General features: G+C 39.6%; 1 protein-coding gene and 1 pseudogene across 1 annotated transcript in view; one reads left to right on the plus strand and one right to left on the minus strand.

Annotated features, from left to right (window-relative positions):
- Positions 1 to 12811, minus strand: part of Zc2hc1a (zinc finger C2HC-type containing 1A) — a 35106-nt gene extending 22295 nt beyond the window's left edge. The window contains exons 1-2 of the mRNA XM_028767317.1: positions 12761 to 12811; positions 797 to 873 (exon numbers count right to left, since the gene is read on the minus strand). Of these exons, the coding sequence (XP_028623150.1) occupies positions 797 to 873; positions 12761 to 12776 (93 nt within the window). The 5' untranslated portion in view covers positions 12777 to 12811. The remainder of the gene's footprint in view (positions 1 to 796; positions 874 to 12760) is intronic.
- Positions 12812 to 14245: 1434 nt separating this feature from the next.
- LOC114622049 lies at positions 14246 to 14366 on the plus strand (annotated as a pseudogene).
- The last annotated feature ends 265 nt before the right edge of the window (positions 14367 to 14631 follow it).

A 14631-nucleotide genomic window follows, 5' to 3' on the forward strand; every position in this document is an offset into this window, starting at 1 on the left:
AGGAAGGAAGGAAGGAAGGAAGGAAGGAAGGAAGGAAGGAAGGAAGGAAGGAAGGATGGATCACGAACCTCATCCACTCGTATTTGCTTTATTTCAATAATCACTGCACTATAAATAGCTTTTAAAAGATGTACTTTTATGTGTATAAGCATGGATGTTCAAGTATGTACATGTATCACATGCATGTCTGCTATTCACAGAGGCCAGAAGAGCGTGTGGGATCCTAGAAATAATGGGTAACCATTAAGACGCCATGTGGGTACTGGAAACAGAAGCTGGGTCTTCCGCAATGGTAACAAGGGCTGGGAACTGCTGAATCTATCTCTCTAGCCCTTGAACAAGAATTTTAAATGTCTTTTTTTTTTTTTTGAGCCAGGCTCTCACACTGTATCTCAGGCTGACCTAAACACTTGCAGGATTCTCCTTGCCTCAGACTTCCAAGTATTAGGAGTAGAGGTGTTAGCCATTACTTTTGCCTCTATTTCTATTCATCATACTGTTCAACAGTTCCTCACAGTTCAGAAAAGAATCCCTGTGCTTACAGTACCTTAAAGCCAATTCTAGAAATTATCACATTTTGTTTGATATTTATCACATTTTCATTGATATTTATGAGGTACTTTTCCTCTTAAATTTATGTTGAGTGTTTCTATCTTCTAATAGTCCTATTGTTCCTACAAGACTGGACATCTTAGCATAACATCAGAGTTCAGAAGTACAGAGCAACTGTCCTCAAGCATAAAACAGTCGGATCTACGAGACTCCAGTGCAAATGGGTTAGAAGCAGCCTGCTCACCAATGCTAATGGGAAGAATGTTCTTCCACAAATCTTGCAGGGCAACAATTCTCCAACTTGGACAACACTTCCATTTTCTAAAACATAAAAAAAAATCCAATTAGAAATTTTCACAAGTCAAATCATAAAATTTCAGATTTAATGTTTTTTCTTAGCTCTCATAGGTGAGTTAGAGCTCTTATTTAAAAGTTTCATTTTAAAATGAGCAAAATTATCAATTAAACTGGCCTAAGGCTTAAGAGTTGTCAGTAACCTAAAAGACAGTAGTACGCACAAAACAGTGACAATCCAAAGAAAACCAAATTGATATAGTTGGAAATAAATAGTTCTCTTTTAATTACTTGTGTCTATTGTAAGTACAAGAATCCAGAAGCAGATCTATCTTGGCAATGCTCTAAGGCATGGAGAACTACCGATTATGAGTAGCCAATCACCTGAGCTTATCTGGGAGTCTAGAATCAAAAGAATCCTATTTCACTTATCAACAGACAAGTGATTTTATGTAAAATAAAAACATCCAAAGACAAGGCCATCTAGTTATGTAAACTGCATGTTATATACCCAATAAATTATTCATTTTTATACATACATGTAACATGTACTCAGTAGGCACAACTAAATAAATAAATAAAAGCTAGCTATAATTTGTATACAACTAAAAGCAGAGCTACCATGTACCATTATATAAGAAATTTTATTGCTGAAATGATTCAAAAGAAAAATAAACCTATGTTCTTTGGGATACTGTGCAATTGATTTAATTAAACACTTTATTTTTCTACCTAACTTTCATACCTGGGTTTTTGTAAAAGTGAATTGGAAACCTGTAAATTGCCTACATATCTTCTGTTGAAATTTCACTTCAAAGTTCTTTATGTATATAGAGAAACTAGGAAAAAAAGATTTTCTGCTCAAAGTAACCAACTCCTGAAAAAAAAATGCAGAATTCACCTTCATAAAATATGTCCTTTGGTCACTATGTCAGTCCACAGAAAAGCATTCTAGTGATCCAGAATGAATCAGCAAGCAGGTACTAAATGCAGTGACAGAAGAACATTTGTTCTCGCATCCTCCTCGTACCCCACTGACCTATTTCACTGGTGAATGGGACTCTCTGTGACTCAGATGGAGGTGAGATGTCTGTGTAATAGTAGTTAAGCTGCACTGCACATTACAAAAGCAAGCCTAAGACTCGCCTGGCGTTTTCCTCCTCTAACACTGGCATTGAAAAGGTCACTTAAGAGGAACCTCACTGCTCTGGACTATGAAGGCTGAAGCAGTTTCCATAAGGAACCTCATTAGGCTCAATACGATAACAATGTGTTTAAATTAATGAGTCAAAGTAACTGGACATGCTTAATAATCTTTTATCCTTCCTGAGTTTCTGTATGTTTTCATGATCTAAAAATTCAATATTATAAATTAAAACACACACAGTTCACTTGGTTAAAAGTACATTTCTTTAGTTGTCTACTTTGTTACAAAGGAAAACCTCCTGACAATTAACTCCTAGGGCTTGTAGGTATGGTTTAAGGTATGTGCTTAGGCGTATCTAAAGCCACAGGTTTAACCCCTGCCCCCCTGCTGCCTGAGCACCTACTGGTTACCAGGCACATGCTGGAGCACAAGGGTGAACCATACAAACATTGCCCTCTAAAGGCTCTACGATCCACTTAGTTACTTATCTATTCAACTCAGCAGCAATGAAATCGCCTCTCATATTTTAGGTAAAAATTTCAAAACTTAATAGCTGCTAAAGCTTGACCATATGATAAAATATAATTATTGGAATTAATCCTTACAAGCCATCGAACATCTTCAACATGTCTTTAAAGGGAAAGACATTCCCACTGTCACTAGACTAAACATAAAAATGAATGCATACAGCAGCAATGATCTCAGGCTATGTGGGATCCATTCCTACAATCCTGGCACTCTAGAGCTGAGATGTGAGGATCAGGACGTTCAGACCAGTTTAGGCTCCTTAGCAAGACCCTGTTTTAAGGATGCAGTGGAGAGATAGTATCTTAATTTTCTATTGCTGTAAACATACCATGACCAAGGCGATTTATTGAGGGCTTGTCATTTCAATGGGTCAGTACATGACTACCCTGGCAGGGAGCAGGCAAGCAAGCAGGGCAGGCTTGAGCAGTAGCAGAATGGGGGTGGGGGGACAGACACACAGAGAGACAGAGACAGAGACAGAGACAGAGGCAGAGAGCGAGTGAGCTAGCTGATAATGGTAAATTGCATGGGCTTTTGAAACCTTAAAACCAGCCTCCAGTGACACATGTCTCCCAACAACCACATATGATTTCAAAACAGTTCCAACCAGAGACCAAGTATTCAAACATGTGAGCCATAGAGACCAGTCTCAGGCAAACCGTCACATTCCGTTCTCTGACCTCTATGGGCTTATAGCCATATCAAATTGCATTTAGTCCAAATTAAAAAATCCCTGGTCCTTCAATCTCAACAAAGTTTAAAAGTCCAGAGTCTCTTCTAATACTCAAGATTGTAGGAACCCGAAGGGCTGCCATATGCTGCTGTCTACTAAGTAACAACATTCTGCGGTTCCTTTAAGATTAAAAACATCCTGACTAAGGCATGGTCCCCCAGGAAGGGAATTTACACTTGACACTTGACATCCTATTGCCCCCAGTTGAGTTCCTGTTTTTTCCTGAGTTTGTATTTTTCCTTCCCTGGCTTGGTGTATATATTGAACCTGCCCAGTAAAGGCATTGGCATTCTCTCACAACGGATGACCGAGTCTGAGTCTTTCTTTAATCCCCCAGGCCTACGCCGGAGCTGTCACAAGATAATCTCTTAATATTAACCCCTGTAAAAGCAAAAGCAAAGTACTTACTACTTCTCCTTGACTTTGCATTAGCTGTCCTTTGCAGCATACATTTTCTTTTGTACAAACGGGAAACCTAGCAGGGGTGAGTTCTTGCCCAGGAGGCACTACTTTCTTTACTCCACCTTACAGCACGCCTCTCTTTATCTCTTTCAACACAAACCTTGGATCCAATATTACATTTCCTGGCGCTTTTCCTCAGGTTGTATATTTTGTATCTCTTTTGCCCCAATTACTTTTTCCATTGTGTATCTGCAAAATCGTAATTACTAATAACCAAGTAACAGAGTCAATATTAGGCTGTCTTGGAATCTCCTCTATGAAGGAATTAGCCAAGAATCTTCAGTTTAGACTCAGGCAGATTCTTGGGTCACAGGGAAAAACAGCCACATTTTTTGCCAAAATATCACAAGACTGCTCTTTAGCTCCCCTGCTAATACTGTTACCTCTGGAACCTCTCGAGCCCTGCCGTAGTCAACACTGTTCCCAGCACTGTGTCTTCAAAGCGCCTGTAAGGATAGCCCATAAGACTCCACTTACAGCATTCCATCATTTTCCTTATCCAAAGTCCCAAAGTCTTCCACATTCCTCCAGATAACATCATGGTCAGCCAGTCACAGAAATAGCTCACTTCCTGACATCGCCTTCTGTCTTACTTTTCTATTGCTATGAAGACATTACAACTGTAGCACCTTATAGAAGAGTTTGTTGGGGGCTAACGGCTTCAGAGGATTAGTCTATGACAATTGAGCATGGCAGTAGGAAGGCACAGTACTGGAGCACAGTTGCTAGCTCACATCCTGAGACAGTGACTGCAAGGCAGGAAGAGCTTCAACTGGGCATGACTTGGGCTTTAAAACCTCAATGGCAGTGGCATATCTCCTACTGTAAGAAAGCCATACCTTCTAATTCTTCTCAAGTACTTCCGCCAACTAGGGACCAAAGATTAACACATATAGGTGGCAGAAATTTCCCTGCCCAACCTATTTGTAGCAGGAGGCCTATGCTTGGATAGGGAAAATGAGGCGGAGCTAAGGTAGGGAGAGAGAGGAAGGTGAAGAAAAACAAGACAGAGGCGAAATGGTGGCAAAAGTGTATCCTGGTGACTCTAGCAGTCTCAGGTAATTATTCATATCAAAAGGTTAGACAATTCTAAATTGTGTGAGCATCTTGTGAATTAAGATTTACTGATATATAAAACCTTTGGTTAACTATCATCATCTAGAGTTTTGATTTATCTGGTTGCTGGATGGTGTGGTGGCTGATTGTAGGGTAAATGACATGGTATAGGGCTAGCATGACCCTGCCAGTACTGCTCATAGTGCAGGAACATGGAGACAGAACCTGGAGCAGGTGGTCGTGCGGATGCCACCATTAGTGCGGAAACCTAGGCCGGAGGCAGCAGCCTTCCTTTTCTAATGCTTCCCACTACAACTGAGTATATGGAGACCATTCTCTGAGTATATGCAGACCATTCTCATTTTTAAAAAGTCTTTCAAAAGGAGGAAAACATAAATTTCTACTTTCCTTTTGACTTACCAACGTGTGCATGTTCATTGATATCAAGACCTAATACAAATTAAAGGGTTGTTAAGAAAACTAAATTGGGTCTCAAGAACCAGAAGCTATATTTTATTCTATGCAATTATTTAAAAGCTATGACAGTAATGGTAGTATAGCCTAGTGGAAAAATAATTGGAATCTGTCATATACTATCTAACTTTAAATTGCAGCTCTACCACTGGGAACTAAGTTTCTGAGCAAGGAATTTAATCTCTCTGGTATAAAATAAAGATATTAGATTACATGATACACATGGTTTATTCTTTATCTACAACATACCAAAATTTAACAAAATACAACTAAGTTAGTAGGAAATGTAAGTGGATAACAAAACACTTCTCTTATATTTTGCAAATTCCTCAGATGTAAGAATTAATATGCCAATGCATAAGGAAAAAAAGCATTCCAGGAAGTATGCACTATACTGATGAAATCACTCAGTCTAGACAGGACTGAGAATGTAAAGGGATCTCTATCAAAGAAAACATGCTTTCTCTTTGTTACAGGTCCTCACCAACTGAACTAAAAATAAATATGAAGCTAATCACAGCTTAGCACCTGACACATATGGATAATATGCATTAAATTTACTTAAAATTTGAAATTAAGGTGTTACATAATAAAATTATTTACCTTACATAAAGAAGTATTGATACTTTCTGAGTTATGAAAACCTTGCTAAACTCTCCCACATGACAAAATCTGGCAAATCTTAACACACACAAAAATAAAGTAGAGAAATGTTGGGGAAAAAGCACTCAGATTGGTGGAAACAAATAAATAAAGGATTTTATTGTGCTACAGATACTCTGCATGGATGGACAATGATTCCTCCAGAAGACATGGGATATTAGACAAGCATCTCAGTACCACATGCAGCATACTTCCTTATTAGTTATTGGTCATAGAGAGCAACAGGACCCCAAACCAACAAGCTACTGCCATTGCTTTGGCTGCCCACCAGTATCAGATGGTTAAGAGACTACTGCTGAAGACACTAATACATGTTGGTTGCAAGACAGAGAAATCAAGCTGGAACTGACCTGAAATCTTCTTCCCTGGTAGCTAGCTTTCAATAATGCCAAAAGGTGCTATGGAGGTGTCTTCATTAGGCTTTTATTGCTGTGAAGAAACACCATGACTATGGAAACTCAAATAAAGGAAAACATTTTAATTGGGGCTGGCTTGCAGGTTCAGAGGTTTAGCCCATTATCATCATGGTGGGAAGCATGGCAGCACATAGGCAGACATGGTGCTGCAGAAGGAGCCAAGAGTACTTCATCTGGATCGCAGGCAGCAGGAAGACAGAGTGACACCAGCCTTGGCTTGAGCGCTCAGTAACATACTTCCTTCAAAACGGCCACAACTACTCCAACAAGACACACCTCCTAATAGTGCCACTCCCTATGCACCTATGGGAGCCATTTTCATTCAAACCAACATAGGAGGCCACTGGGGGTAAAAATATATACATAGTCTTACCTAGCACTGGACTTAGATGTTACAATACCAACCTGCCTAGCAATAGTGGCATGAAGACTATTAAGAAACTTGATTGGATTTGGGGCCTATTCCACAAGATGGAATTCATGACTGGTACTATAAACCTGGTCCAAGGTACCTAGCTCAAGTAGTCATGGGCTTTAGAAGGAGCCATTACTAAATAGATAATTTTAGACATTTTTAGACTAAATATATGGTCAATCAGTGCTGTCAATATTTATGTTTATACCCACAGATCAGTGCTGCCTTCAGCTTTGCCTAACGAAGCTTCCTCTGAATCAGACAGCGGTTAATGTAGAGACCCATAATCAGTCAAGTGCTGGGAATAGGTGATTGCTGAGTGCTCAGCCAAGACTCAGGCAACATTTCAGAAGAGGGTTCTCAAAGAATAGGACAACTGAAAGATGGGAAGGACCTCCAGGAAATGCCTTCCACTGAACATGACATGGGCACTGCACTTAGAACTTCGAGGCTGCATTATATGCACAAGTCTGAGCCTGGACTCAGTGGGTTATTAAATAATAAGTCAAAAACTGTGAGAACAAGGGCATGTGCTGTAAAATATTTCTGTTGAGTAGAAAGGAGGAGTTGGGGTGGATATGATCATGATACATTGAGAATATATATGAAACCTTCTATGTATAAAAGTATTTTATTTAAAAATATTTTTAGCATTCTAAAACTCAAAAGAAAAAAAAAAACAATGTTTTCCTTGTGAAACTTATCCAGTGCAAATGTATACAATTAATAGGAGGAAATATTTTCCAAAGATACTGTGGAAAACAGAAACAATTCTGGCACCCAGTACATGTCAATTTGCTCATGGACAGTCTTATAAATTATAAAGAACCACAGCTCTTCTGAATCCAACTTGTAACACACAAAGAACTCCTAAATCTGTTATACCATTTTCTTCCCAAGATCCTGAAAAGGCAGATCTGCTTTTTAGATCTACAATCTCCAAAATGTCTTAAAATTTCCCTTTCAAATCATTTTAAACTTCTACAAATACACTTACCATATTCTATATATAACCTTCACTGTCCACACCATTTTAATTATCTGACTTTGGATTAACAAATACAATTTAAGGGATTAAAATTTTCCAAAAATATTCAAGCCCTATCTCTAGAGTTCTAGCTCTCAGTCAGTATCTTAGCTTAGATTGAGTATGACTTCTTTTTTAAACATAGTTGTCCTTCCCACCCAGGGTTTCATTTACTGAAATTTCACCTAGACAACCACAACCCACGAAATTAACATTAACCTTGACTTGCTCTCTCAAGGGCACATTTCCACAGTCAATGTCAGAGTAGGATTCTTCAATTTGTTGTCAGTCTTAGCGTGCTTAAGACAAAAGCTAATTGTTTCACTGTTAAGTGCACACAGGGAAGCCATAGCACATACAGCGGGCATCCTAAGCAGCTGAAACAGGATGTACTCCAGACACAGATGCCGCTGCACACTCATCCCTAGGTGGGTCCCTGCCTACCTGGTCTGCACAGGTACCTACAGGATGTACTCCAGACATGGATGCCGCTGCACACTCATCCCTGAGTGGGTCCCTGCCTACCTGGTCTGCACGGGCACCTAAAGGATGTACTCCAGACACGGATGCCGCTGCACACTCATCCCTGGGTGGGTCCCTGCCTACCTGGTCTGCATAAGCACCTGCTGCTTCCCCTTTCACAGTCATTTTCAACTTTCTTGTCACATGGGCAAACGTTCATGAAATATTACAGTTAACAATCTAAATGAGCTTTCTTACCTTTTCAATTAGAAGAAGATAAAAATGATGGTATTTTCCTACACTTACGTCATCAAGAATCCTTTTGACAACCAAGAACTACTTCAGACCAGTGTTCCGAGTAGTATATTTTCAAACACTGACGCGTTCCTGCTAAGCTGCTCCCTCACACTCTAATCCTATGTGATTAGAATCACACTTTCTAAGCCTATCCTCTATATTAAAATAGGTCCCTTTCTTGATTCAAAGTATATTAATTGGTTTTCTGGTATTAGCTAAACTGTTATGACATCTGAAGCTAAAGGCAATAAAATAAAAACAAAGGTCTCAATCTTATAGAGACACTACTCATCAAATATTAGGGGGTAAAATTAAGTAAAAGCAACTATTTAAAATGTCAGGTGAATATCCTTATGAAGAAAACAAGGAATAAGGGGAAAGAACAAAATCAGTCCAGGCTGCCTTTAGGAAGGGGACAGGATCCAGAGAGCTGTGATACCAAAGACTAAGATAAGACATGGGAGGTAGCTACTCACCATGAGTCTCCTAATTGGCACATTTAAATGCCTCTTTGCACCCTATTGACTAGGCTTTTCCATAGTTCGAGGGGCTGTTCGTGAATCTCTGACCTTTAACGTTTTTCCTCTTTCTGCTTCTTGTATTTCTTCCCAATCCTGAATTTCTCAGGATTCATCACATAGGCTGGATTTGGCAGGTTAGTCCTAGTTTTCCTAACCACACTCAGGAAGGACTATGAACTTCTTCACTTGTTTACAGGTCAGTTACTTCCCCACATTCCTGTCTTGTCTTTTCTTTCCTTGTTTCTTTTGGCAATTTGTAAAACTTCCTTAAGATTCTACCCACCCATTTTTCTGATCCTACATAACTCTGAAACATTTAGATTTATGATTTTTCTCACTTAGTTAAGAATGATTTGCCTAGACAATGTCTCCCACTTGCTAGTGATAACCACTAAGATCTGCAGGTAAATAATTTCCAAGTAACATCAAGGTTTGTTTACTTTAAATCTGATCCATCCAATGCTGCATAAACACATTCAATAGCCAGAGTCATCAGGTCAGGATCTTTTCTCTTGCACCAAGCACTCATATCTCATTTTTCAATCTCAGGAATATCTTTGAAATTTATCCTTTTTTACTTCCACTTACATTTGCCATAATTTTAATCTCCATCATATAAATGCATTTTTTTCCAGTTTATCTTGGGCATAGTTTTTTGTGCCTCACCTGGTAGGCCAGTAACGATGGGGTATAGTTTAGCTTTAATGGAATACTTTTAAGCATCTAGCATGCTTCCTTAAATCTTTAACCATTGAATAAATAAATATTTCAATGCACTTGACATTTAGGTAATGGCTTTTTCTGTGTATGTTTAATACTTAATATAGTCAATGTAGTTTAGCATTTTATAGCTGAGATTCTTATTTGAATAACATGCCCAAATTGTGCATTAGAGAGAGATGACCAACTGGTTAAGAGTATTTGCTAATCTTGCAAAGAATCCAGGGTTTAGGTTCCAATATCCACATGGGGGCATACAACTGTCAATAACTGTAGTTCAAGGAATCTGACGCTTCCTTGTAACCTCTGTCAGCACCAAGCATATACATGGTGCACACACATACATATAAGCAAAATACTCATACACAAAAGATGATATATATATACATATATATATATGTATATATATATATAAAATCTCCAAAGCATAGAGAAAAAAAAAGAACAAGAATAAAAACCAAGAGTTTAGATAAAGGCTTCTTTAAACCCTGGCCATTAAAATACCTGAATTCCAACTTAGCACCAATTAACAACCACAACAAGAAAGAAATGAATGCTTCTAACACACATGAAGAGTGTTTCAGTAAACCGGTATACATTTATGCTAAGTTGCTAAGTTCAAACAAAACAGAAGCAGTAACCAAGTGGGTTGGCAGACTTCCACTAGATCTGTGCTAGAGTAAAGAGGAACGGGATTAATCAAGTCTCAGAGCAATACGAAGATAATAAACTTAGCAGACCAGGTGAGGAATGGCTTGCCTAATGTCTGCCATAACTGTTATGAGCATACTTTAGGATATTAGGAAGGCAATCTTATCTAAGAATAAAAACTTAGATTTTTATCACCTCAATCTTACAGATGATAAAATCTGTAAGATATTAGAACTTCCCAACTCTAAAGCCACAACCATACTCCTTAGATAAGTCTAGAGTCTAGCTTCCACAGGAAAAGATTAAAGGCTTTTCTCTAATTACTCAAATCATATAAAATGTTCTGCTATTAATTATACAACATTATAAGAAAGCTTAACATTGGTTTCAAAATACAGTGTACAATTTAATAGTTCATTTTGTGACAATTCCAGACATGAAATTCCCAGATCAGTAACATAAACAGTATATGTAAGCAACTAAAATTTACTTTTAAAGGGTAAGAATAGGCGACCAGTAACTACCTTCAACTAGAAATTTAAGTCAAATGTCAAAGATTAATTTGGCTCAATAACAAAGATAAAGTTAACAAACTTCAAGATTTTATACTACATACTGTCCTGTAACTTTCAATATAGAGAAAAACTATCAAATATAACTTACTGCTTATTAAGTGAAAGCCTGGGTAAAAAATTAATAAATAGTATCCTTAATACTCAAAGTTTTGAACTCTGAAGAATGTGACATAATAGGAATTCACTTTTTGAAAGGACAATGAGAGTGGGGTGGGGTTGAAGCTAATACAAAAACAAAACAAAGCAAAACAAAGTACTGTTTTTCCACTCAACAGAACACCCTGAGCTTTAACTATGTTGGATCGCTTAAAATTGTCAATATTCACCTGTTCTGTCAGACAGAAAGAACAATTTTCTTACATTTCAACGTAATTCATTTTTATTCTTTTCATGCATAGAGAAGTAAGTGAAACACTGGATGAATATTTCTTTCACTGTAAATGTTGATCAGTATGACAGCATTATAAAATGTTCACACCTATGTTCCAACCCTATTCTCTATGCAGTCTCTACACCAGTATAGTTTTAAATAATTAAAATGAGCTCCCTGCAGGGGTATGCAAAAAAGGAGATTTTTTTTGAAAGGAAGGTGTGCTGTCATTACAATTTCTCATTTCATGGTAATCTAAATGGTACACCAAACAAGACCTTCACAGGTAATCTGCAGCTGTCCATAAATGGTCTATTAGAATGATCACCTTCAAGATGTTTGGGGAAGGCTTTACTGTAAAATAAAATCACGAAATAAAATTCACAGTCATATTATTGCATTTTCTTTCTGGTACACTTAAATCACTGGGAAAAAAGTTATCAGTTACCATTGTTCACTTCGTAACACGTCCTGAAATATTTGACTATCTATAAAACAAGAAAATGAAGGGACCAGTTCCCCTGCTCATTCCAAGTACACTAAGTAGTGAAAATTTTTTAAAGAAAAAAAAAACTGTATTAAGACAACAGGATCCAAAAATCCTGAAACCTTGTGTATCAGAAAGATTTAGTCTTTTTAAATCCTGAAACTGTTGTTCCCACTGCTATGATTTTTTTCTTCCTTTCTTTGTTTTTTAAGCGAATGTTGTCCTTGCACGGGATTAAAATGGATGAGGAAAGAGGGAAAAGTGAAAGAATTGGGAACAAAACAAAAATTGAAGCCATGGCTAAGGCACCAGGATAAAAACGAAGATAAGAAGCAAAGCAGGCTCTTCCCTAGACAGTCCTCGTGAATAAACCATTAAGGATGAACCTATTGTCCCTGCTGTAGAGCTCGCCAGGGACACTTCCTTGGGAGATGCTCAGGCATTTCTCCGAGCAAGGTGCGGTAAAAATGGAAGGAAGGCTACATACAACTGTCCAAGGTGCGTGTCCAGAGCTCTCAGGAGAAGGGGCGGGTCCTGAGGGGTCAGCAAGAACTGGAGAACCGGACATCGCGAACCTTAACCAAGAATGCACTTTGCAAAGATAATCTGACCTGACCAGAGACACCTAGTGCCCACAGGAAACTCGGGAATCTAGGAAGATCCAGAGATGGTAGTTAGGCCTTGCAGGCGTAAGAACGCGGGGGCTGAGACCCCGCGGGGAAGCAGAGGACTGTACCCGGAGAGCAGCCCGCGGCCACCGCTCCTGTTAGGGGCCGTCCAGCTCCGTCCCGGGTGTCGGCGAGCGCGGGGACCTCGGTGCAGAGCCTCCGGGTTGTACTTGCCCCCAGAGTCCAGGCCCCGGTCGCTCGGGCCCGCTCAAGCCCCGCGGCAGCATCCCTTCAGGTCTCACCTTCTAGTCCGTCCATGGCTCGCCGTCTCAGGATCCGCAGGCAGCACCCGCCGCCGCCCAGCTCCGGCTGTAGCAACCCGGCCGCGCCTCCCACATTCTAACATCCAGACCTCCCATTGGTCCGCGCGGGAAGGGGCGGGGCCACTTGAGGCTACTGAGGGCGGGGCCGCACCTCCTGCCGTTTCTCCAGGGACGCTTCTTCCTCCAGGGTTTCCAACCACCCTTCCTGGAAACTGCAGCTACTTTCGCGTCCTGAGATCCTTATACGCCTTTGTTCCACTCAAACGACTTTTAGCCTCCCACCTTGATTTCCTGCTCAGACTGGCTCCACATTTAAGGAGCTCTTCATCTCCAGTCAGTAAGAGGATGTCTTTTTACAGGTCCCTGTAGCAAGATAAAGCAGCCTTGGTCCCGCACCATCCCGGGTTCTGTGCCCTTTTAAATCAAGCAACATCCCCTAGACTTGTTCTTCAGACACAGCTCTAAGGGCTAAAACATTGTTTCCTACATAGGTCATATTTTCTGTATGGGATTGTGGAACCGAGATTGCGCCAAACTTTTGAAAGCAATTTTCTCAGTATAAAAATTAGGCCCAAATTTAGAAACGAAACTTTCACCTTGCACAATCTTTGTCTGGCCAGCACTGTACTTGCCCGCCCTCCTTACAGTTAATGAAATTCTACATCTCATCAAAGCAGTGCTGTACTGAGCACTTTAAACCGGGAAACTAGCCTATCAATGACACAAAAGTGTCTTTCTGTCAGTATCAAAATGAAGTCTAATCATTCAAACGATTTTGTGTCACAATCTAACATATTTTACCCTTACTAAAACTCTTCAAAAATTTTCCTTAGCAAGAATAAGCAACTCATGTTCTGTGCTAATTTTAAGATATCCATTGCTAAGTTATTAGTATATTTTGTCCGTTTAATTCAAAAGTTATCGTCTCTTAATTCTGTATATACTTAATAAACCAGTAACTCTCTGGTTTTGTTTAAACAAGTAAACCCAAGAGGTCTTATCTATGAGAAGACGTTCAAAGAGCATGTGAATATGGTAGAGTCCATCTCTGGTACAGAATCATATAAGAAACCTCCCCTTCAGGAATTATCTCATGAGTCCTTCCCTTGTTCTGCTCTGGTCTTCCCTCACTTCTGAGTTTCTAAGCCAGGGACATCCCCAGGGACCTCCACACAGGCAACTTAGTTACTCTATAGTGGTGTAGAGGTCCCCCAACCATGTTTCTAAGACAAAATCAGATGAGGTTGGGGATAGTTTTTATAACAAAAAATAAAAAGTACACAAAAAGAAATATCAAAATAAAGACGTCATTTACTTTGCAGACTGAAAGTATTTCACCTGAAGTTAAAACAAATACGAGGATGGTGGACACAAACCTTATCAGCCATAAAAGCTATAGTAATATCAATAGCAATAAGAAAAAATAGCAACAAAAATAACAAAAATACATTAATAGGCCCAGGCTCTGGCTTCTAGAAGAATTACAGGTGTGGCTGCTGTGTCACATGTCTGTCAGTAGATGGCAGAGAGGAGAGAGGCTATGTCTAGCTCAGCATTCTGACCCAGGAATAATTAGCCTAATATTCGTGGAAAAAAGCCTTCCAGAGAAGCTACCAGTCTGGCACCAGGGGTGGCCGGCATTCAGTTTCCAGGACTGGGAGCAAGCCTGAAACTACAAGAACCCACAACAGATGACCCTCTCATGAGGGCACTCAGGCAGACCAGATAAAGAGCCAGCCAGAGATGACCACCAGTGGTGGGCTATGGAACCCTAAGGGAGCAGACATGCCTGAGAGGACCCCTGACCAGCACCATAATGCATGAGCAGGGCATAGCATTCCTGAGACAAC

The sequence above is a fragment of the Grammomys surdaster genome, unplaced genomic scaffold, assembly GCF_004785775.1.
Source record: "Grammomys surdaster isolate TR1022 unplaced genomic scaffold, NIH_TR_1.0 63, whole genome shotgun sequence".
Classification (NCBI taxonomy): domain Eukaryota; kingdom Metazoa; phylum Chordata; class Mammalia; order Rodentia; family Muridae; genus Grammomys; species Grammomys surdaster.